The sequence below is a fragment of the Penicillium taxi genome (genome assembly GCF_028828555.1).
Source record: "Penicillium taxi strain IBT 34144 chromosome Unknown utg000004l_segment0_segment0, whole genome shotgun sequence".
NCBI classification, from domain to species: domain Eukaryota; kingdom Fungi; phylum Ascomycota; class Eurotiomycetes; order Eurotiales; family Aspergillaceae; genus Penicillium; species Penicillium taxi.
The window spans coordinates 2,383,684-2,407,495 of record NW_026643206.1 but is presented as its reverse complement, the minus strand read 5'-3'; the positions used below and the strand labels follow the sequence as shown (position 1 = coordinate 2,407,495).

The following is a 23,812-nucleotide window of genomic DNA, read 5'->3' as shown; positions in this document are numbered from 1 at the left end:
GATAGTTTTCATCACCCGCAGATATCATCTCAAAATATCCTTCACTGATACAAATTCAGAGAAAGCTAGAAAGTAGAGGGTCAATGGAGGTCCTATCAATGCCAACTGCAAAAGGATGTTGAAGAAACAAAGGAAAGGAAGAGGAAAGAACGTGGGAACTCGGGAGGGTTCATAATTGTAGTCATGCATCTAAGACATGATACTTTTCGCGCAAATATGGGAAGCAACTGCGACTCAAATGCGAGTGGTAAGCTGAAGTGATGAAATTCACCCACGTTTTCCCTACATTCGCCCATGCCACCCAGTCATGGTGATGAGGTGTAGGCCATAGACTTGAAAGGACGAATTCGCTCTTAGGATAAGGCTCCTATGCTGGTCCAAGAACCATTCATAACTTACAACAGTTGGGTGGTTCCTTGGATTATGGCGCGGATCGTGGCTGCTTTAAACCAACTGAATGGTGGTCATAATGGTCTTGATCATAGTCTCTGTGAGACAGTCCACCTGCTTCTGAATCTTCTCCTGTGGGCTGTCACAAGTTTGACGGTCTATATGATCGATCCTGAAGAGATGTTTAAAGTCCGAGTGATTGGCTTCCGTTCGAGTGTCGTGAGTTGTGACTTTGAGGGTCTCCTTGTGTAGCGAGTATAGCATATTTTGTAAAGACGGTACTTCAGCATAGTACAGGCGGTCAATGCAGTGACTTGCCTGGTCGGGGAGAACAAGGTTGATCCGGTGTTGTTCTCAAACAGATGTTATTGTCAGACATTATGTTGTTGTCAGGCAATTTCCCAGTATTGTAGACACATTTTTTGTAGCAGCAATACGAGGTTAATCATGTTGAATGCAACCGGCATGAATTCGTCATGCTGTCTCTCTTTCTTTGCCTGAAGGATATCGGGATGGGAAGATTTACCGATATTGAAGAAACATCTTTGTCTTCAGCACAATCGTCACTGCCAGAGCGCACGTCCATAGATGATGAACTCGATTGCATGAGATCACTAAATCTAAAATTTGGTACCTGTAAAGAGGTGAGATAGTACTCTTGATATGAGATGCCGTTTGTTTGATCGCCAACGGGTATATACATGAGCACATCTTCTATAAAATTAGCTAGTCAGCATCAGATTGTAAATCAGTATTCTCTAGATGAACTTACAAAAATTATGAGTAATATGAACCCTTCTACTTTCTGACGGTAGTCTTTGTGGCAGTTATGGGAACTTTCTCCTGTCTCGTTGCGAATCTTCAGAACATGTAGAAGCTCATCATCTATGAGCGTGCACTCTTGAGGCAATATTGATTGGGTTAGAGTTGAATTTCCAGAGAGTGGCCGGGTGCTTGTGAGAAAATTGGTAGAAGGCGAAGAAGTTCTTGAGCGTTGGATAGCTGACCTAGAGCCATCCTGTCAAGTGTGCGAGACAAGAGAAGAAATGAGAAAGTAAAAAAGATCGCAGCCAATAGTCTGAATGCAATGACAACTTTGGTGAAAAGAGAGAGAGAGAGAAAGAGATAGAGAGAGGTGAAAAGGAATATAGAAGCACAGGAGACGACTGAGCCCTAGAGATATAAGTTCCAAACCCCTTTCCTTTCCAGGCCAGAAGCATAAAGGAATGAGAGAGTGTGAGAGATGAGTGGAAGAGTTATAAAGAAAAACCCTTATCATAAGACAGACGATTGATGAGAAATGGAAGTGGGGAGGAGTGGGAAAGGGAAGAATTGAATATGAAAGCGGAATGGTAAGAGAATATACAGCAAACCTCAGCTTCCTGCCAAGCATAATCTCACACGCGCTTCAACTTCACTTTAAAGTCACTTAAGATCACAATAACTTAGGACTAGAGCTCACTTTACATAGACCATAATCACTTCAAAGCATCATATTAACAAAAAACATCTCTTCACAGGAAGCCAACATGGATAATGTAAACAGTGCTGATGCTTTATGAACAATGACGTCAAGTATACACCATGTGGTAATATTTTGAAACGGCTCATCTGTTTTCTTCTCTACCCGCAGCCAACAAGGGCTGTCAAGCAATGAAAAAAAAAGAACAAATACTAAAGAAGTAAACATTTGTGTTCAAAAATTCCCTAGCCACGAAGGCAGGAGCAGTCAGGTTGATAGTTTTCAACTAGCAGAAACATAATCTCGGATTACTCCTCACTGATATACGTAATGCCCATGCACTTGGATGGTTGAAGAAGAAAGAAAAAACAGAGAATGCAGTGGGAGAAGATGGCACTTATAGGTCCCAGAATAGAAATGCGCTAGTCCTTATTTGGTGAATGGTCATCAAGTCACGGGATCGAGGACAGGGATGATAAGAACGATAAGGGCAGTATATGAGTAGAGTTCATCTATTTAGACCCATGAGCCACCTAGTTACGCTTCCAACCTTGATAATGGTTCTGCCCGACATAAAACTAGGGTTTGGAAAGATTTTGCCTTCAGAATATATCATATAGTTGTTCATGGAAGCCTTAGAATCGAGACTCAAGTCTACATTGGATACAGATACGGAAGCGAGTTGACTTTATATGAGTGGGTGTTTCTCCCAAGAGAGCCTGAGAGGACCCTCAATAATTGATTGGTCTAATTAGATCTAACTAGATACCTGCCATACACAATGTCAGGTAGAATAATGTATTCCCATGGAAAGAAAGGGAAGAGCAAATTGCATTGATTCCAGCATCCATAATGGAAACCTAATCTGATCCCCAGACCAGTGGGTTTGCTCACACACAGACAAACCCCAAGAATAGAAATCAAGAACATAACTCTGAGTGATATCAATCAAGATGACCAAGAGTTACAACCGCAAAACCAGCGATGCCAAACAAAAACCCAAAAACCGAGAAGTGTACGAAGTCAGTACTGTTCAATCAAGACGACCAACATCCACAATTCCAATTGTGTTTGCTTGCAAGACATTTTTTGGTATGAGATTGGGGGGAAAGTGCTGGAAATCCTTCCAACAGGACATAACCAACGCGTTAAATATTAAGGGTAATAATAGGGGGGAAAGAACAAAAACGAGTAGTAGGCAAGTGGTTGAAGCCTGGGACTCGTTACAAAGATGTTGAGTAAAGATGGGGAGTATTCAAGCTTGACACAGAAACAACAGATCATAAAGCCTGCCGTGCTGTTGTTGAAATAAGTCATTTCCGAAAACAAAGGCCAACGCCGTCTGAATCAAAAGTAACAGAATCTATCCAACGCCAAAAATTTCATTAGTCGACATAAGCCAGAAGCAAATGAAGCCAATGTAGCTAGAAGACTTTTCTCTGAAGTGTTGACATAATCAGATAAGCACGTCAAGTGCGTCCGGGGCCAGCCTTGACAACCTCATTAAAAAAAAAAAAAAATCCAAATAACGCTAATCATGACGTGTGTGTGAATGGTAGGGCAGTTACATAGAGCCCAACCTAAGAAGCGCCTCTACTGCAGCGCGTTCCTGGTTATCAAAGGTGCGTGGCGTCGATTTAGCCACAGTAAAGGGAGCGGGTCCGCCAAGGGATCCAAAAATTCCCGAATGCAGAGCTTTTGCCCGTCCTGCCATGTTACCATGAACAAAGCCAGCAGTGTTCAACGAACGTGCACGCAGGGCGTCAGCCCCGATCTGTGCCCAGTCCTCTTCATCCGTGACGTCTCCCTCGTTAAACTCCCCGTCCTGCAGGTCGTCCGGCGCCTCGGAAGAAGAACAATACTCGCGCTCGTCGCCGTCAAGAGACATCTTATCGGCCTCATGCTCGAGCATGTCCAAATCCTCATACTCGCCCCGCGCACCATAGTCCTCAGTGAAGGAGAAAGCTGTAGAATCTTTTCGGTCCATGCTAACACCGTAGGCGTACGAATCACGGCGATCATAGGCTGTTCGGCCTTCGATCTGCAGACCACGCTGCTGGAATGAACCAGCGACACTGGATGGAGGGGATGACGCGTTGAAGGCTTGCGAGCGCGAGGCCTCGTCGCGTCGTCGCGCATCCCAACGACCCCAACCAACCTTTTCAAAGATCACATCACTCTCCGCACCACTTGCTTCAAGTCCACGACTCTCCAGTGCAGCCACCACGAGACGACGCGCCTTCGCAGGAGGGATGCGCGAGAATCCAGGTACCGAGGTTGTGAGGAAGCCCATAACGTGACGGATGGCCAGAGGACCTTGCTGGAGAAGGATGTCTGGCAGATGATATGTGGCTAGCATAGTGGGTGTGATGGTGCCAACACTGTCGAGTTCATGCAAGGGCAACGAACGATTCTGGTTGTTGTGGTGATCGGCGGTGTCCTGCAGGTCGATGTCGGAGTCCAGCTGGGGCACTGTTGACAATGGTGAACCAGGCGACAGTACTGGGCGGTGTTTGAAGGCGTGCGGGGGAAGATTGGGAGAAATGGAGTTGGGTGGCGTCGGAAGCATAGCGGGCTGTCCAAGACGCGAAGAGGCGTTTGGTGCCAGACCCGCACGGGGCTGAGGGATATCAACAGAAGCAGTCTTGCCAGCAAGAGCCATCGCAATGCTGGAGATAGGTTGAGAAGCCATAATCACAGTGGGATGAAAAGAGGTCTTGTCTAGAGTGCGACAATGAGTCAGATGGGGTCGTTATATAACAATGCGACAAAGCCGATAACACCGGTTACGATAAGGTGGCAACTCCAACAAAGATAACTTGTGATATCTACTCACCTCAAGCAAAGAGACAAAGAAACCAGTGGTGTGTGTGTGTGTGAATGAGTAGGAAGAAGGTATGTCAGGGGAAACGCAGGAACGCGGCTTCCACAGGGGAGTTGAGGACGCGGTAAGGGGATGACGATCACAACTAGAAGACAGATCTGATCTGTCTTACTATATTCAAGGGACCAAGTATATAGGGGAAAGTGTTGGAGAAGAAGAAGGAGGGGTTTGTGCGACTAAGATTAGAAAAGGTCATAAGGCTTACTATTACGGAGTACCTAGTGTTATGGGGTCGGGGTACAAGAGCCTGGAAGGGGAAAGTATGGAACTCCGCATACACTGGGCATGCGAGGCGCGTGGGCAGACTGATTGGCACCTCGTGGATCACCTGGACCGGAAGGTTCCGGGTTAATAGTTAATGATGTCTATTCATTAATTCAATTCACGGAGTACTACAAGTACTGCGTATACCTGGTAGATCACTCTACCATGGATGTGATCTTACTGTGAATCCTGATCCTGACCCCTTTGTCGGTGTATGGAGTATAGGGTTAGCTCTATTTATTTTTCAGTTTAGGATCAAGTTCATACTTAGTAGTCCCTTATCATCCCACAAAAGGATTCAGGGCTCCAGGGCTTCCAGGGCTGTAACCCTACATATAAAACGGAGTATTTTAATCGATTAACTTATCTAGACTTAATTGCCATTGATAAGCACTCATTGCCGCACGTGGTATCCACTTTGCCTTCACTCTCTTCTACTTAGTATCACTGGTTAACTGAGTAATATTCACTCGTGGGAATGTAATAGGGCAGTGTTAGGCATTCACATAACTTACATCTTACACTTTAACCCCTCCACTCTTCTTATCCCCTCGGCGGGTCTTCACTACAGTCGATCCCTATTCTGGTGATACTTGACGTCACACCCGATTGGTACACGGATACTGAATACGCGTCCCTTAATGGCATATCTTTCTAGGTTGCGCCTTGATCGCTATGTCGGCTAAGTACAATGTATAGTCACTACCAACATGATCATTGATCACCTGGAATGTCATGCAGAACTATGTCTTCTACTTCTGTGTAGAGTCTAGACCCTTTCGGAACAAATCGTCCCGAGGGTGTTGCTCAAAATCAGGTAGTGGATCTCTTTTTATTGATACAAGTTTTAGGGACACATTTTCTTGTTATTTTCCCGCGGCGGGGGTTAGGGTTCTAATCGCCATAATACTAAGTAGTACTAGTAGTGTGGAAACCCCACAGATTGGAAAACTGAACTCTCCTACTTCCTAATTCCTAATTCTGAGATACTATCTACTAAGTAGAAATGTGTATTGTCCTCCAGGGCTTAAACCACTCGTGGACTAATGTCAACCTTGAATATTTTGAGTTACTAGATCTCCCTTTTAAGCTGTCACTCATTTGAAATCAGCACACTCGTTTCAGCCTCCAAGGGAAAGTATTAACCTTGATTCCAAGCTCAAAAAGAATGGCGCAGTCTGTGCCGCGGGGTCCGAAGATGCGCAGTCTACACTGCAACGATATGCCCCATTAGGCTGTGGGTCGGAGTTTGGACCTTCATCTTTCTAGTCTTGGAATCTCGGTGAGCATACACCTGCGTGACCAGACAGACATATGGGTCTACCATTAAGGACATGAATCTTAGAGGCCTTGATGCAGAAAGTGTGATATGGTATCCGGGTACATGGATGAGTTCCTTGACATTCTAAGCAGATATGCCAACAGTGGGGGTGACACGTTGAAGCTGGAGAATTGAGGGGTATTCCGTACGGAAGAGATCATTAGTAGTATCATCCACAAATTGATTACTCATTTCAATTCAGCCTCACTGCTTATTCAATTTCAAGATTAATGCGGGTTACTTTCTCAGACTAATAGTCACTCAAGGTTGGAGTATATCGAGAAAATGCATCACCATTGAACAATGACGATGTGCACTCTGCATCAGTGCCTTGATATGATACCTGGAAAGGTACATCTATGGATATACGATGGAATCTCACGTCCAAGGCTATCAAGATGACGTGCACGGGTATTCCAAGGTTGGTGCCTATAGCTATCTAGGATTGCCTGGGAATATTTGAGTACTAGGACTTAAGCTTGTCCAAGACAGTATCTCGGAGGTACCAGTGCTTAGGTAGATGGGAACTCTCCATAGCAGCGGGCACTAGGTGACCTTCCAACGCTGTTCAATGATCTATCATATGTCGTAATAAATGTCTGTACTACTTCAGCCCAATTGAGTATTACCACACACACACCTGGGCATTGTCTTATTACCCAATACGATTAAAATATCCATGGATACCATGAGTTCAGAAAAGAAAATATTTTATGCCCGAATACCTACTTACTTCCAAGTGATATCTCTATATTACAACAAGGAAGTAGACGCTTCTCTAGCTAGGTTAGCTTACACAATATGACTTCATCAATTCCCTCCTTTTTCCCAACTGCATGCAGCAAATTTCCAATCATAATGTACTAAGTACTTATAAACATAATTTCTCATCAAGCGGGAGGTCATTTAAAGGTACCTAGGTATCTTTGAGACCCGTGAACACGTGGACCTGGTGGATTAATCTTTAAGACTCGAAAGTTATGCACTTCTGGCTTTCGAGTTCTTGGCTTACGAAGTACTCCCGATAACATTGGAATGTCGCTTTCTCATTGAACCAGACAGCTCAGACTCCTTCAGAAAGCAGGAAGCAGAAAGCCAACAAGTTCTTGACCGATCTTATCCGACTTGTAGACCATTTCCTTACCATTTGCAAAATGAGAATTTGTAGGTGCCTATCTGACTTGCAATTGGATGCTGCTTTAATAACTCGCCGAGGCTGCATTTTGTGTGACTCTAAAAGCTGAGGGTAACGAGAATAGACTACCTCCATTAGCTCTCTTTATCTTACCTTCCCGCCTGCCTTGCAATGCATCATAAGCCGGCTCATAAAAGAGGACTCTGCTCCACTCGTCAGAAGTACAGAAAGCATCAAGATATGAGAGGAAACCATCAGACTGATCCTCCCGCACACTTTGCATCACACATTTTGAATCAAAATTAAATCCGTATTGGTAGAAAAGTCCAGCCATCTTCACAGTGCGGATAAAATCCAATTAGCGTCAGAGAAATTATAAGCCACTTCCCGAAACGTTTGCCAGAAGAGGCTCTTCTGAATCCACCCGGCCCAAAGTATTCCCAAGCCCATATATGGCGAAGCCGAAAGACAAAATCATTGATTCAGTTCAGTTGATTTTCCCTATGATGTTTGTAGTTTCGGGTCTGGTGAGCATGTTCATCATGTTGATGTCCCCGTGGCTAAGAATAAAAGGGAGAGCTTTGGAGCTTTTGAGAATAGAGACGAGAGGACTATGCGCACCTTTCGAATATCTCGAGCAAATTCCTATGAAAGAAAGCTAACTAATGCAAACTAAACAAACACGAATGACTAAGGAATTAGTCTGACATAAGTTATAATTCACGTGATATCCACATCCGATCTTATCGTATCCGAGTCCGGAGGTCGGAAAGAATCAAGATCTTGAATTCGGATATGGTTATTTTCGGATCCGTTTTAGTGGGGTTCACGATCGCAACAGTCCAGAATGCCATGGCTTTGATGAGCCGATGGCCGGATGGCGGAATTTCGAAACTATAGACCCCATTTAATCATAAGTATTCTCAGTTCAGTGTTAGGACTTTCCTTATCAATAATTTCGCCACTACCGACGATCGACCAAACTTCCCCCAGACTTTAACCTTGATCAGACACTTCCTGCTTTAAAGTACTCTTCTTATTATCTTTATTGCTCAACCTTGACAGAACTAAATCGGAATTGGATCTCGGTCATTAGGTAATATGGCCAATTCTTCGCGATACTCCCCCGTTTTGGAGACGAGTCGCATCTTCTCTAGTCTATGTGACCAGGCGGAGCGACTGGGCTTGCCTTCAGATGTGCAGGTCAATAAGGACCGCGTTTCTTTCTCAACTAGTCACAATGAGATTTACTACCCGATCCCGTTCAAGGAGACAGAAACCTTGGCCGCATTGAAGGGTGTCGAGGGAGCTGTAGCTGCCTCTCTTGCGGATCTGCGATTTGGTGCAGGCTCTCAGCCACGTGGTGTTCAGGTTAGCCTGGAGGGTGCAACTGCATTTGGATGCCAAGCATATATGGCGAAGATTGCCGGACTATCAAAGCTAGATCCTAGTGTCAAGTCCAAGCTCAAGGGTACGTGCAAGTGATAGACGTTGTTTTGGGGGTCCTTTCTTTAACAATTACAATTTCTCAGATACGGATCTGCTGGCTGCTCAGTCGAATCAATATCGACGCATGTCGGCTAATCTGTACAAGACTAAGAACCCTGGCGAGTTCTATCACATCCATGGTTCTTTGGAAGCTACTACCACATTGAACATGATTGGTCTTGAGGGCCATCGACCTGATTTAAACGATTATGAAGAAATCATCAAGGTTATTGAGAGCCATGTGCAGAAATACACAGTCTCTGAACTTGAGGAGATGAACAAGGAACGCCGACAAGCTGGTGTTTCGGCTTTGAAGCACGAGGACTTTATCAAAACTCCCCACGTATGCATTGGCGCTTCTATAAATATGATTTTGAACAGCTGGCTTACATTCTTTACAGGGAAAACTCAACGTGGAAGAGCCAGCATGGAAGCTTGACCAGCTCCCAGGAAACCTTCCCCCAACTCCATTCCCGGTTAACCGTACCGGCAGTAAGAAGCTTCTTGAAGGGGTTAAAGTCCTTGAACTGTGCCGTATCATTGCAGGTCCAACAGTCACACGTATTCTGGCCGAGTATGGTGCCGACGTGTTGAAGATTACTAGCCCCAACCTCTCAGATGTGCCTTTCTTCCAAGTTGACGGAAATATGGGTAAGCACGCTGCAGACCTTGATCTGAAGACCGAAGCTGGACGTCAAGAGTTCGAAAAGCTCCTTGTCGATGTAGACGTTATCGTGGATGGCTACCGACCCGGCGCTTTGGAGAAGCTTGGCTATGGCCCCAAGGCTGTCGCTGCATTGGCCGAGAAGCGTGGCAAGGGTATCGTCTACGTCAATGAGAACTGCTTCGGATATGAAGGTGAGTGGGCTGGAAGGGCTGGATGGCAGCAGATTGCCGACTGTGTAAGCTTTATTTTCACAACTTCCTTGAAAGACTCATGATGGCTAATTGCAAAACAGGTCACTGGTATTGCTTGGGCTCAGGGCCAGTTCATGGGCCATGACCACCCCGTCGTGCCTCCCTTCCCCATCTCCGACTACGGAACTGGCTGCATGGGAGCCATCGCCGCCCTATCCGGCCTCTACAAACGCGCCAAGGTCGGTGGATCTTACCATGGCAAGGCCTCATTGATGCACTATGATCTCCTTCTTTTCGCAATGGGGCAGTACTCAGACGAAGTCAAGGAGGAGCTGCGTGCGGCTCAGCCAGCTGAATTCTTCAAGCTGCGTCACTGCGATAGCGTCGACAAGATCTCGTCCACTGTTCTCAGGGGCATGCAATCTCGCTTCCCGCACTTATACATTGACCCTGATACCAAGGCTGAGGGACAAAAGGCACTGACAGAAAAATGGTTCGCGCACGCCTACGACGCCGAGATCGAAGTTGTGCGGCCCGTTGCTGTTGTTGCGGGTGTGGATAATCAGTTCGTGCGTGCAAGCCGGCCTAATGGTGTGGATCGGCCAAACTGGGAGGACTTCAAAGTAAATGGAGAAGGAGAGGCAGATGTTAAGAAGGCTTGATTTTCTCAGTTCCCAAGTATGCGCCACTACCCAGGTACAATGTATATAGCTTGCGCAGGTGCATCTTGACTTGGACAAATGGAATAGAACCACCACCCAGGTCGATAATTTTAGACAACTAAACTCAATAGAAATGAAATTCACTCGAGACATCATTCAATCCAGTAAATTGGACAAATTCACGCAATTGATAAGATCGGAAGTACCCTAAATTATCGGCCCGAAGCTTCCCCTCATAATGAAATAGGCGACTCAGCCTCTTCCACATTTTCTAGACTTAATACTAAATAATTCTAAATCAATTCAAATCCAATTCACGCTGCAAAATACCAAAAGAAACCCGGAGGAATGTCTTACAAAATCACCTATGACAAATCCCTTGCGCCGCCCCGCGCGGCCGCTCTCGTCGCTTTCATGGAAGACTTCTACCGCACCAGTGACAACGAGTCTTTGCACGAGGAATACGTCAATAGCTTCACCAGCAATGCAACATTGATCATGGGGCCAAAGGAGGCCAAGGGTTCGAGCGGTATGTTTTATTCAAGTTTGTGAAGCGAATTGACGATTTCTATTTCGCATATCCCTGTGGCTCGGTTCCCTCCAACTTCTGCTTGTTCTATACTTCCAGGGCATGAGGAGCTGATGTTTGAAATAATAGAGATTCTTCCTTTGCGCCATGGTCTCTGGACTCATGTCGTTTCTCGGAAACACACACCCACGCACATCTTCTTTGGCGGCGAGAACGAGATCATGCTTTATGGTGGTGTTGTTTATCGACTTAGGGCTAACCCGGACGCTGATTCATATGTCCCTTGGGCTGGGAGAGTGGTGTTTGCGCCTGAAAAGGAGGGCGAGGGTCCTAAAATGCAGTTCTATCAAGTTTATCTGGTATGCATAATAGCTGGGGTTGGGTGATTAGACGCATACTAACCGATTGATAGGATACGGCTGCTCAATCCGGCAAGAAATAGATAGCATTTTCCCTCGTTCAGGAGACCAGGTGGTCTTCGCGGGTATAAAATAACTTTATACATAAAGCTCATGATTTTCCAAGACTCCTGCCACCCGCTGTAGATCGCTGTCTGTTGAGAAACGGAACATAGAAACGGAACATTCGTCGTAACCAATGAGCTTTGCTGCGAGGAATGTGAGGTTATAAACTTCAAAGTCAGAGATATTGTACCCACTTAGTGCAAGTGCTGCGGTGAAGGCTTCTTCTGACCCCGTTAGAGATGATGATGACGCATATTAACAGGCCGCAGATAGGCAGTGTCCACAATTACAAGTGAAATCGCAGAGATCATCAAGAGAGGAATCAAAGAGTACCAAATGAAGTATCCTGTCTTAATTCTTACATCAAAGGACCAAGTGGATGATGAAGACGCCTTATTTATTACCCCTTAGGTAGCTGATTCATATCAAGATGAATTAACCCAGTACCCTGCAGAATTAGGTATGTTTTTCCTTTATCCTAGCTTTCATATTCCATCTTCATTAATACTTATATCTAGTCTACTCAAAGCCATTGGGGTATTGGGAAGCAGTTCAAATGAGATACCCAATCTTGGCCAGAATCACCTATGATTACCTTTCTATCCCAGCGAGCGGTGCTGGTAACGTCATTATGAACTGATGGATTATAACAAATAATATTTATTTGTAGTGCTTTTTCCACTTTCACTTCTGCTTCATTTCTGCTCATTTCTGCTTTACTTCTGCTTTACTTCTGCTTTACTTCTGCTTTACTTCTGCTTTACTTCTGCTTTACTTCTGTTTTACTTCTGTTTTACTTCTGCTTTACTTCTGCTTCTCTGACTAGTCGTTCATTCCTTCTACTTGGACGTTTTATCTAGGCACCTCCCTTCCTTCCAGCTGTCATCATGTCGTGTCTATCGGCTGATGATTACAGCTCTAGTCTGATTACTCGGCTTTCTCCTCGTGTTCCATCTCCGTTTTCTATCCCGCTCGTCTGCGTCACGACTACCTCCGCCAACGATTTCGATCAATTTGAGCAGTTTCAGGCAGACATACTTCAGAAACTTTTAAAGAACACTCCTGGTGACCATCTTTTCACAAAACTCCCCCCTGAGTGGGGATCTCGCATATTCAAAGAGATAGACGAGATCTACCCTTGCAGGTAAATCTTACACTCTTCTTCAATTATATACCTTTAACCTAATAAAATATAGAAAAACATGGAATAGTGCTAGCGGGACACTTCGCATCAAAACAATACCTGTCCGGGTCCATGATTCTTATCATGGGTGGATTGGAGTATCGAGGGAGAGATGGATTTCCATGAACCTATGGACAACGGCGGAAGGCCTGCTATGCCGTGCTCAAGTTGGAACCACACTGGAACATACATCGGGGCCATTGATGGGATTGAAAAAAGAGCCGGACCTTATGTTTAAAATTAACCGACAAGATTACCCAAAATTCGTTATCGAAGCAGGGTGGTCTGAGTCCGCCCCTCTTTTGATACAGGATAAAGATCTCCTTTTGAGTGGAGCCCAGGGTGACAAGAAGGTGGTTATAACGGTCAAATGGAAGAAAAACTCCCAGGGTCAAGTATTAGGAAGCCTTAAGGTCTGGCGCTGGGGGGTGGCTGTCCCAACTGAAATGGTATGTGAAGGTCTGCAAAACTTTATTCAGTGTACTGATTATCTCGAACTATATAGACAATATTTCCACGGCCGCCGAATGGACACCTGCAAGTCATCAATTTGACTCGTTTTGAAGTTTTTGGTCGATCTATAATCCCGGGGCGCAATCCCAACGATCTTCTCCCTCTGGCCTTGGACGACTTGCGATGCATTGCAGCAGATGATCTGGCTTTGATGAACTTGACTCACGTTTAACCACTCACATATTAGCAAGAATTACTTCTTCTGCTAGTTCTTATCAGTTTACTTTCTTGATAATATAAGCTACTAGTTTTAACTTCTCCCTATTATTCCACTCGATATCTCTCGCAATAAAGTGCTCGAACTAGCATTGACTAACAAAATATGCGCAATCATTACGCCTTGAAGGTTGCTTGTTTTTGTCAACAAGCCAAGATACTTCTAGACCACAGAGCAGACGTCAATACGAAGGGTGAACCCTATTATAGTGCCTTACAAGCTGCTTATGACTATATTATACAGATTCGATTGAACCATGGAGCCGACTTGAATTTGTAAGCAGACATGGGGGCTTTGCGGATTGCCTGTGAAAAAGGGCACGATGACATCGCTCATATACTATTTGACTATAGAGCTAAAATCTAGGCTATGTTGGCAGCTCGTGGTGGACAGGAATATTAAGGCAGCGAAGGATATAGGAAAATGCTACAGTTGCTTCAAAGAGTCACTCCCTTTTAACGTCGACTTCTCGGTCAACAAAAGCTCGCGTGACCTGATACTCAGTGAGCAAATCAGTGAGCTTATATCATGCTCACAGATCGGATCAGGGCGCTCAGAGGTGTGCTCAGTTCTGCTTAGTGAGTAGAAGCGGCGAGGGGGTGAGCACTAATGCAGAAGGAGAACGCCAAGAACTGGCATAGGAAATCCGGCATATAGGTAGATCAGTTCAGTGTATATAGATTGTATCATACCATCTGGAGAGTCCGTGAACACCCGTAAACAACTTGATGATCTACTCTACTCAACTACGAGGGAGATGGACGATTTAACGTGTAGTCAGACATGCTCTTTTTTAACCAGGAGACCGCGAGAGAAATCAAGTACTAAGACGTAGGGGAAGTTCGGGTCAAAGAGGTAAAAAATGTATGGAAAAAAAGAAATTTGACTCCGCGCAGCACATACAAATGCTACGACATAAAGGAGCCAGAAGCATGTCTCTTCTTCAATCTCTCTCGCTGAATCTCTCGAATATTCCTGGTCGTCGTGAAAATGGAGTTTGTAAGGAGAACGTGAGAAAAATCGCTGGGACCAAGCTCCGATTTTTTATGTCATCTCAATTGCCCTGCTGGGGAAAATAGCAAGCAAAACAGAACGACCCCCGAAACACATTATATGCCCTTGCGATACGTTTACTCCTCATCCGACTCCTCCTCATCGACGGTGGTCTTGGCAATACGGTCAAGATCACGCTGGCCGCTCTGGGTGATGCGGCGGCCTCCCTTCTCCTCATCGATCTCGAGGACACCGATCTTCTCAAGGGCCTGGAGGGCCTTGCGGTCAACGGAGCCGGAGGCGTCAACGTGGTGGCTGGGGCGGGAGCCACGGTTCTTGGTGGAACCGTGGACCTTACGGAGACGGCCGACACCGACGGTCTTGCGCAAGTAGATGTGACGGGCGACAGCGGCGGCGCGAACGTAGAACCTTGAAGAAACATGTCAACTTCCTGAAGTGTAGATGTCGATCTTGAAAGATAGGCGGTCGTACCAGTCAGCGTCCTGGGGAGGGAGCTCGTTGGAGGCGGAGGTCTTGACAGTGTCAACCCAGCCAGGGATGGGGAGCTTTCCCTGACGTTTCAAGAAAGCAGAGTAAGCAGAGATGAACTGCTGTGCCTATATGACCGAAGAAAATATTGTTAGTATCAAGCTTTTTATGTTGATCGATGTTTCTCCAGTCGGGGTGCAGAGCGCAAATTGGCAGAGTATCTCGGGTCCGATTCCAGAGGCAGTCAACGTAATCCTTCTCTTGTCGTCAAGCACAGGATATCAAGTCTGCTATTGAGGAGGTTACATCTAGTGGTCTATCACTAGGTTTGATATAACGGGCCAGTGGTCCATGCATATCTTGCCAGAATCAAGATGCACTTGTGCACTTGATGCCATTTTGCCATTTATTCTGCAGCCTGGCAATCTGTTTCAACCGTATCCAGTGATTGGACATAGTATGGGCGTTGCATCTGCCGCTGGTTCCTTCTATCTTGAATCGGTGCCTCCAGAATCAAAACCAATCTGCAATTCGCTATCTGCATTCGACGAGGACCGGAGAAAAATAATTCGAAGGACACTTACGTCCACATCGCGAACGGAGACACCACCCATGTTTGCGGTTTTTTGGAGGGCGTAAGGGGGTTGAGAGGGTCGTTGGGCGGAATGTCGGTGGGCAGTCGAGGTTCGAAGGTTCAAAATTTAGTGCTGCTTCGCGCTGTGCGAATTATCTATCATGTGACCCACAATGTTAGGGTTAGCCGAAGATGGGTCACATGACAACAAATCAATGCTGATTAATTGACACCTGATTAAATAGGCAAACATACAAGTCAGCGGGAAACAACAGTAAAAATTATACTCGATATACGTATCTAGGTTTTTAATAAAACATTACTTCTCAAAGGTAGGCTTCAGGTATTTCATCCGAACCACCCGGACCATCTTCTTCAGCTAGGTTTCTCTCATGCTTAACCGCTTCTCTCTTTTCGCAAGCTTTTCGACTTTAAATTCAGACACTTTTTATCCTACTCCCTTGCGGCTTGTCCAAGTCCCCCATCTTGCTCTTAGGCCCAATACTGCCAAATCTGTTAAACTAAATGAACATACTCTCGATCCAACTAATAACATATTCACTTTAATTGAACTTTCACTTCACTTCTAATGATACGAAGCGACCAAAAAACTGAATTCATTGTTCTAATTACAGACTTTAGTACATCTGAATAAATAGGCAAAAAGGAGAATATACATCCCGATTTCACTTGGGCATCATTAATTGTAAAATTTAATTATCGTTTCTCATAACCCGAATATAAGATGCCAAGTCCAAGTCCATCGCCTTTCAATCCACCCATGCCCAAAACGCCATAAGAATCGCGGAAAAAACCATAAGAGTGTTGATATTATTTACAAAGTGGGTGCCCTCTTCAGCCCCACACAATATCGTACAAATAATGTATCAATGAAGTGACCATGGCGGATGCCAGGTGGTCGACAAGAATTGAACTCGTCAATTGCGTCTTGGACGCTATATCCCAGTTGTTCAATGAGATAGCATGCGATTAAGAATCCAGTGCGGTTGTACCCGTAGTGACAGTGAACACCGACTAGAGGACGTGGCAGAGATGGATCTTCACGTTTCTCCATCTGATCGTCAATATCCTTCTGGAGACGATCGACAAGGGCAATGAAGTCGCGGGTCTCATCGGGAGTGGGAGGGATCTTCGACACCGTTGGGTGCTTGCAGTAATTTATACCGCCCTTCTCCATGTTGGCAGGACTGTAGACTGGGCTCTCGTGGCTGATGTCGATTATGGCGTAGATCTTGCCTTTGTATTTTTCAGAGAATAGGACTGGGTTGTGCTCTTCGTCAACCTCGCGGAGCATCTTCATCGCAGCAAAAGTGTTTGCTATTGGCTTTGAGACTGGGGCAACCTTCTTCCACTTTGCAAGGTTCTTCACGTCCCATTTGCCTGAAGTGTTCATGTGTTGTAGTTGCCACCCCAGTCCCAGACGCTTGTCAATGTGCTGCGTCAGGAAATCCTGAATAATTCCAGCCAGTGTACGGTATGTAGCTCGATCATAGAGAAGAGCATGAGATGCTGGCGCAGGTAAGATGGCTGTCTTCACTAGTCGCTTACGTTTACCGCCAGTGACGCTGGCTGATTCCATTTGATGTTCCGTTATGACAGGCTGAACACCATATCCCTCTTCATGAGCCAGGTAATCGGCTGGTGCTGCCGCCTGGTCGTGAACTTGCGAGGCATTGGGGACGACGCTGCCTTCGCTAGTGTCAATGGCAGTATGAATAGATGCGTCACCAAAGAACTTCAGCAGTTTTTGAATCTCAGCTGGCTTGGTGACAGCATCTGCCTCGCCTGCAACCAACAGAATCGGCATTTGAATACCGGCCCAAACCTTCTCGCCAGGCATACCTCCCACAGCTTCATCTCCATTGTAAGTGGGAAGCGTACCCCAGGCCATGCGACGCCAGACAGGTGTCTGGCTTTGCTTATTGAAGCGAACCTGGAGATCCCGAGTCTCAGCATCGGCATCTTTGCCTACCATTCTCATGACACTGGTACTTTCAATACCGCCACGTCGATCCCACAAACGCCAGAGATCGAAGATAGGCCCGGGCACGTGAAGCAATCGGCGAAAATTTGTAACTGCTTTCGGCGAGGGAGGCGTTGCCTTGGGGCATATTGCGATAACTCCGATGATATGCTCTTTCAGGCCCTCTCCAATTGACATGGTCGAGGAAGCAAGCAGAGCAGACAATGAACATCCCAAGCTGTGACCCACGAGAATAACATCCTGTCCAGCCTCTCGATCTCTGTGTTGCTCAATTGCCACAGCTAGCAATTCCGCTAGAGCTTCGACTGTGTATGCATCCCATTTAGTCGGTGAAAATTTAGATAATCCGCATCCTGGCAAGTCAATGCCAAAGCATGATCCTATGTTTGCAAGACTGGTCAGAAGGTGGTGGAACTGAGCGAGCGATCCACCCAATCCATGGATAAATACTAGCAAAGGAACAGGCGAGGGTTTGGTAGGAAGGCGGCTGATGTGTGGGTGGGGGCAGTAAAAGGTTCGAATGGTAGGATAGGTCGCAATGGGGGTAGTATAGATTTTGTACGAAGTAAATTTCTTCAGAATTCCGGGATCGCTTTTAAAGGCTATATAGCGATTAGATTATTGTTTATATGACGTGAAAGAGGGCTTTTATCGCACCATCTGAAGTTTGCTGCTCTGGTTGGGAAGACCATTCTTGAGAAGTGTCAAGAGAGTCAGTATCGTTTCGCAGGGTACCGTTACTGCTAGTAAAGTCTTCATCTTCATAATCGTCATCAGAGGAGGTGAGAGTCTTCGAGGATGACTTGGAGGTGCGTTTGCGAAGGCCAGACGGGCGAAACTTTTTCTTCTGAGGCGACCGCTTGCGCCAGAAAGGACGAGAGAAGATAGCACACCCGGCCATAGTTATTACAAAAGTTGTCAAGAATAAGATGTGAGACCAGCTCAGCACTTCATGGCGATATAGGTTGCGCAAATACTTTGCGACAGAGGTGAATGAAGCTCGTTGGGCAGCTACTCGTGCAGCACTGCAGTGGTACAGAAATGCCTCAATGCCCGATCGAGGGGAAGGTTGAGAGGCCAAAGAGTCGAAGGCAGCAGACAGGGATTCAGGCAAGTTTTCCGACATGGCTGATTTAGCTGCTTTATCTTGTGTCGAGGCAGTGCTAGCTGTTCGAGAAGTGGGCCAATGCCTGAAGGATGGCACAAGTAGCACGCGAAGGCGCAACCGGACCTCCTTGGATGTACTAGATAGCACCCCAATGATTGACACCAATCAGATAGAGGTGATCAACAACGTTGTGGAAGGAATTGAGGAAGAAAAGAATATATGACTTCGACCAGTCAAATTGATCGATGGGGAACCGTGGGGGAAAGAACGTGACTCAGAGGATCCACCATACAATCCACATATCTTCACGTCACGGGATCTCTTCTAGAACTTCAATAGATTCTATATTTATCGATTACGTTGCATCATTGTTTACTAGTTCAAATCTTATTTATGTCCAACTGAGGGCTGAAGCTTATCAGAATATCAGAATACCAGAATATAGATTGGATGAAAAATATGGACATTGGGAGTAGTTACACAGTAACACGGAAAGACTGATGGAAATCATATACATACGGGTAATAGGTATACTCTGTTGTTTCACCACCTTGGATTGAATATCGCGTTCGTAGAATAAGTGTTATGATTCAGGGGCGTTTCTATTCTATGATCCCATTTTTCAGATAGATCATAACAGCCCCAGAGCTAGAACAAATCCGTCACTGCCCCATGCGATGCATCGCCTACGAGCCGCGCATACTTGGCCAACACACCCCGGGTCATTTGCGGCTCCGGAGCAGTCCATTGGCGCCTTCTCTCCTGGAGCTCTTCATCCGAAACATCCATAGATATCTCATTAGTGACAGCACTGATGGTAATGACATCACCATCACGAACCAATGCAATGGGTCCACCCACGGCAGCCTCGGGAGTGATGTGTCCAACAATGAACCCGTGGCTGGCCCCTGAGTATCGCCCATCAGTAATGAGAGCAATGCTGGTCAAATTAGCGCCCTTCAATGCGGCACTGGCTTTGAGCTGTTCCGGCATCCCGGGTCCACCCTTTGGCCCCTCGTATCTGACGATCAAGACTAGATTCTCCCCACGTGGAATCCGACCCTCGGTCAACGCATCATTGAGCTCATGTTCCTTGTTGAAGACACGGGCTTTGCCCGTGAAACTGAGACCCTCCTTGCCGGTGATCTTGGCAACGGCACCTCCCGGAGCGAGATTTCCACGCAGAATCTGCAGGTGGCCTGTTGGCTTGATGGGATTGGTCAATGGGCGAATCAGTGTCTGGTCTTGCGGTAGCGAGGGCCATGATGAGACGTTTTCCTCCAGTGTTTTACCAGTGACAGTTGGAATGTCGCCATCGAGTAGACCTGCTGCAATCAGAAGCTTCTGCACAGACGGTATGCCACCGATTTTGTATAAATCCACCATGTGGTATTTACCGCTAGGTGTCAGATCAGCAATGAATGGTATCTTGTTACTGACGCGCTGCACGTCATTCAGAGTCAGATCAACGTCCGCCGTCTGGGCCATGGCCAGGAAATGAAGGACGCCATTAGTGCTACCACCCAATGCCATGGTCATGACCAGGGCATTTTCAAAAGATCTCTTAGTCAGAAGGTCTCGCGGGCGAATGTTCTTCTCCATGCAGATTTTAATGGCCTCAGCAGCGCGTACGCACTCGCGCATCTTGGTAGGCGAAGAAGCAGGTGTTGATGACGAGCCGGGCAGAGACAAACCCATAGACTCAATGGCAGTAGCCATGGTGTTTGCTGTGAACATACCACCACAGGCACCGGCACTAGGACAGGCATTCTTTTCCAGATCATCCATGATCTCATCCTTATTCTTGCCGGTTTCTCCGCCATCGTCGGGCTGGCGAAGCGTGTCATACGCATAAGCGCCAGCTGCCTCAAAGCACGAATTTATACTGATGGGCTTTCTGAGACACTCGGAGTATCCTGCTTGAATGGTACCGCCATAAATCATGATAGATGGGCGGTTGTGGCGAGCCATACCCATCACCACACCAGGCATGTTCTTGTCGCATCCTGGAATGGCGATACATGCGTCATGTGCCTGGGCACAGGTGACAGTCTCCACGCTATCAGCAATGATTTCCCGGCTTTGCAGCGAGAACCGCATGCCTTCAAAAATGTTAGTTGGAGCATCATGGCAAAGTCAGACAAATGTTCTAACGTACCTTCATTGCCCATTGTAATTGCATCAGAAACACCAATGGTATTGTATTGCCAGCCCAGCATTCCCCTTTCTTGAACAGCCTTCTTCACCGTTTTTCCCAGGTCCATCAAGTGCATGTTACATGGGTTACCCTCCCACCATACAGAGGCAATTCCAACATGTGGACTTTGCGCCATTGCCGCCTTGTCTGGCACGCCGGCAGCGAAAAGCATAGCCTCAAGCATAATTAGCAGGGCAAACATTATAAACAGAGGTTGGGAAGACACACCCGTGCACCAGGGAAGTCATGGCCATTGGTGAGAGTAGAAGAATATCGGTTGAGTGCAGGCGAACCGTCAGGGTTTTTCGCGTCTGCAGGTAGACAGGGGAATTTGATGTACTTTGATTCGGAAGCAGATGGAATTAGGGACGAGGAATCCATGATGAGGCCTATAAAGGGGAATGAGTAGAATCAACAAGAGATTCTTGAGGCATTTTAAGTGGAGCTGACCCAGTACCCCAGTACCCCGCACCCGGCACCCACACTCGGCTCCTTCGGCTTAATTATGATCTATCAGCGTCGTTGAGAATGAGCTCCGAAACCTTCTAGCCGAACATTGTTTGAGGTTTTTCACTTTTCACCCCTAGACCTATGCCAACTGACAAACATAATACAATGTCCACCGACATTATCATCGCGCAGCTAATTGGAACTCTAGGTTGCGGTATTGCAGCTGGTGATACCCATCCTTAACCCCGGAGTCATAATTAAGCTAGCGATAAGCTAACGTTAAGCCATCAGGTGGCATTGGGACTCTATCGCTCATATGCATCCCAGGTCTTACCCTCCCAGCTCGAAGTTCTAGTCCAGGCCATTCAAATTCACTACCTGAAACTCCAATCCCCCACCTGGCTCACCAATGGCTAGATAGTTACGATCGTGGAAATAAAATCTTCCCCGGAATCTGCACCATCAGCTCATTTGCAAATGGCTATCTTGCTTGGGCTTTGAAGGATGTCCCGGCACCTGGTATCATATGTGGTAGTTGGACTAGCCTCTATATTGCTGCTGTTGCGTTGAATATGGGCATTGTTGTGTTCACATTGTTGGTGATGAAGGGAACCAATGACCGGCTCCGGGATATTGCGGAGCGGAATGATGCTGCTAAGGACAAGGAGGTAGCTTTGAGTGATCGGGAAAAGGCTCAGAGAGCTGAAGAGGAGAAGCAGGTACCTGTGTTACTGCAGAAGTGGACAGGGCTCAATATTTGCAGAGCTGCTTTCCCATTTGCTGGTGCTGTTGTTAGCTTCTATGGATCTGTTTGGCTGAAATAAATGAATTTATGTTAATATTGGGATATAAAGTAAAATCAGTATCTACACCACTTTTAGGGGTATCATTAGCTCGAAAAGACTCGAGGTTGTGGCATAAACCAATATACGCTGGAGCAGGGTCAATAATTATAGTGGGGATTCTCTTCAACTTCATCTCCTCCCTCAGCAGGTCCTTTCTCATCGATGGACCACTGATTTGAATGATGCAAAGCCTCGTCGGCGCTGATATCATTAAGCGGACTCGACTTCCCAGAATTTTGTTGGGTCTGCTCTGTTTGCTCAGAGTCGAGTTTTGTATCGTCTATGGCGAACCCGACGATCTTTCCGGTACCAGGATTGGAGCGAGCTTCTTCCAAAACATCCCCGTTCCAAGGTTGGCACTTTTTGACAGTCTCGCCACATCGGAGACAGATCCAGCCCTGGCCTTCCTCGCCCTCCAACTTTTGGACAACACAGACAAAGCAATATATACACCCACAAGGGATCGTCTCGTAGGGATTGACGATGTCCGTCTGTGCTGATCCTACAATACCACCCGCCGAGGCTGATGCTGCAAGAGCATCGCTCTCTGTTGTGCTGGTAGGATTTTGATCCCGGTAGCAGATTGCGCATGTCCGTTCTGGCAGGAATGCCAGTTCTCCTTGCTTCTCTTTAGAGGTTTCGTCATCCTCACTGGACCTGAGGGAGTTGACTGTCTTTCGCCATGCACGAGCTATCCATCGTCGCCAGCGGCCAATTCCAACGAGAGGAAGCAAGAAAAGGAGGAATTCGGTAAAGGCATGCCAAACCAGCTGTCTGTTTAGATATTCGAAAGATACTTCGCGACTAGCTTGGGTAGATGGTGGGGCGAGGCGGATACGGAGGATTCGATCGACCAGCGTTCGGTAACGGCCGTTAACGAGAAATACTAGGAATGAGACAAAGGAAGCGATCGAGTGCGTTGTGGAAATCATGTCTGTCAGACGCGACAGCATCCGTACATCCTGCGATGGCTTAAATGGCAGTTAGTAAGTTGTTGCAATAACCAGGGTGGCATCATATCACCAACCTCTGCATAGCCGCCTTCCTGTCCGATCAACCAGCTCTCCCATTTGCCCCAAGCATAACGACCGCCAACTGTAAGGAGTCCGTAGACCGACTTTTGCCATTTTGTCGGAGGAGAGTATACTGGTCCCTTGCTACGACTGTCGGTATATTGCAAACCCTGAAGAGCAGCTCCGTATGACGCATTGTGGTCCCATATCGAGAGCTTGAAGAGAATGGCTCGTAGCGCAAATGAAACTTCATGAGACCAGTCTTCTCGTATCTGAGGCTATAAATGCATGAGCATAAAAGATATGCACCAGCATCATTGTAGATAAGACACAAAGACTTACACCGAAGTATTTGAACGCGTCGCTGACCTGGTTCTTGAACAGGCCAAGCAACTCCTCATCCAGTAATTCGGCATCCACCTGGCCCACTCTGAACGCCGGGCGCGTACCCTCTCGGCCCTTGACAGAGTTCCAAAGAGTCCATCCTGCTCCTGGTAATCGGTTCAATGGATATGGAAGACGTTGCACGGTGGCCGAATTGATCGGGGAAGCTCGCTGTTGTTCTGCTCGTCGGGCACGCGCTTCCACCTCACGTAGACGGCGGCGTTCGAGCACCCGCTCCTGTGCGGCGGCAAAGTTTGTAGAGCTCATAGTAAAATCATGGCGTGGTGGTTACTTGGATGAGGGCTGTCGGAAAGCCATCTATTATCGGTTCCCCAGGTTTAGAAAGCCGAGGCATGTATCACGTGACTACATATACAATGAAAT

At 46.6% G+C, this 23,812-nt stretch overlaps 11 protein-coding genes across 11 annotated transcripts; 6 read left to right on the top strand and 5 right to left on the bottom strand.

Moving 5' to 3' along the window:
* Positions 1-369: 369 nt before the first annotated feature.
* On the top strand, positions 370-642 carry N7495_005809 (uncharacterized protein; the record flags this gene model as incomplete). Its single annotated transcript, XM_057208460.1, has 1 exon — positions 370-642. One exon carries the CDS (start codon positions 370-372, stop codon positions 640-642), a length of 273 nt encoding a protein of 90 aa, XP_057062234.1.
* A 2,774-nt stretch (positions 643-3,416) lies between these two features.
* On the bottom strand, positions 3,417-4,544 carry N7495_005808 (uncharacterized protein; the record flags this gene model as incomplete). Its single annotated transcript, XM_057208459.1, has 1 exon — positions 3,417-4,544. One exon carries the CDS (start codon positions 4,542-4,544, stop codon positions 3,417-3,419), a length of 1,128 nt encoding a protein of 375 aa, XP_057062233.1.
* Positions 4,545-8,557: 4,013 nt separating this feature from the next.
* Positions 8,558-10,464, top strand: N7495_005807 (CAIB/BAIF family enzyme; the record flags this gene model as incomplete). The annotated part of the gene is made up of 4 exons (XM_057208458.1): positions 8,558-8,927; positions 8,989-9,287; positions 9,346-9,846; positions 9,904-10,464. The coding sequence occupies 4 exons, from the start codon at positions 8,558-8,560 to the stop codon at positions 10,462-10,464; spliced, it is 1,731 nt and encodes a 576-aa protein (XP_057062232.1).
* Positions 10,465-10,812: 348 nt separating this feature from the next.
* Positions 10,813-11,435, top strand: N7495_005806 (uncharacterized protein; the record flags this gene model as incomplete). The annotated part of the gene is made up of 3 exons (XM_057208457.1): positions 10,813-10,993; positions 11,123-11,352; positions 11,406-11,435. 3 exons carry the CDS (start codon positions 10,813-10,815, stop codon positions 11,433-11,435), a joined length of 441 nt encoding a protein of 146 aa, XP_057062231.1.
* A 909-nt stretch (positions 11,436-12,344) lies between these two features.
* On the top strand, positions 12,345-12,605 carry N7495_005805 (uncharacterized protein; the record flags this gene model as incomplete). The annotated part of the gene is made up of 1 exon (XM_057208456.1): positions 12,345-12,605. The coding sequence occupies one exon, from the start codon at positions 12,345-12,347 to the stop codon at positions 12,603-12,605; it is 261 nt and encodes an 86-aa protein (XP_057062230.1).
* A 157-nt stretch (positions 12,606-12,762) lies between these two features.
* Positions 12,763-13,325, top strand: N7495_005804 (uncharacterized protein; the record flags this gene model as incomplete). The annotated part of the gene is made up of 2 exons (XM_057208455.1): positions 12,763-13,089; positions 13,146-13,325. The coding sequence occupies 2 exons, from the start codon at positions 12,763-12,765 to the stop codon at positions 13,323-13,325; spliced, it is 507 nt and encodes a 168-aa protein (XP_057062229.1).
* A 1,175-nt stretch (positions 13,326-14,500) lies between these two features.
* N7495_005803 (40S ribosomal protein eS19) lies at positions 14,501-15,466 on the bottom strand (the record flags this gene model as incomplete). The annotated part of the gene is made up of 3 exons (XM_057208454.1): positions 14,501-14,792; positions 14,856-14,980; positions 15,437-15,466. The coding sequence occupies 3 exons, from the start codon at positions 15,464-15,466 to the stop codon at positions 14,501-14,503; spliced, it is 447 nt and encodes a 148-aa protein (XP_057062228.1).
* A 795-nt stretch (positions 15,467-16,261) lies between these two features.
* Positions 16,262-18,557, bottom strand: N7495_005802 (uncharacterized protein; the record flags this gene model as incomplete). The annotated part of the gene is made up of 2 exons (XM_057208453.1): positions 16,262-18,033; positions 18,089-18,557. 2 exons carry the CDS (start codon positions 18,555-18,557, stop codon positions 16,262-16,264), a joined length of 2,241 nt encoding a protein of 746 aa, XP_057062227.1.
* Positions 18,558-19,187: 630 nt separating this feature from the next.
* On the bottom strand, positions 19,188-21,117 carry ilv3B (putative mitochondrial dihydroxy acid dehydratase; the record flags this gene model as incomplete). Its single annotated transcript, XM_057208452.1, has 3 exons — positions 19,188-20,641; positions 20,698-20,911; positions 20,965-21,117. The coding sequence occupies 3 exons, from the start codon at positions 21,115-21,117 to the stop codon at positions 19,188-19,190; spliced, it is 1,821 nt and encodes a 606-aa protein (XP_057062226.1).
* A 234-nt stretch (positions 21,118-21,351) lies between these two features.
* N7495_005800 (anthrone oxygenase family protein) lies at positions 21,352-22,010 on the top strand (the record flags this gene model as incomplete). Its single annotated transcript, XM_057208451.1, has 2 exons — positions 21,352-21,412; positions 21,478-22,010. The coding sequence occupies 2 exons, from the start codon at positions 21,352-21,354 to the stop codon at positions 22,008-22,010; spliced, it is 594 nt and encodes a 197-aa protein (XP_057062225.1).
* Positions 22,011-22,129: 119 nt separating this feature from the next.
* N7495_005799 (pex2/pex10/pex12 family protein) lies at positions 22,130-23,695 on the bottom strand (the record flags this gene model as incomplete). Its single annotated transcript, XM_057208450.1, has 3 exons — positions 22,130-23,002; positions 23,059-23,322; positions 23,387-23,695. The coding sequence occupies 3 exons, from the start codon at positions 23,693-23,695 to the stop codon at positions 22,130-22,132; spliced, it is 1,446 nt and encodes a 481-aa protein (XP_057062224.1).
* Positions 23,696-23,812: the final 117 nt, after the last annotated feature.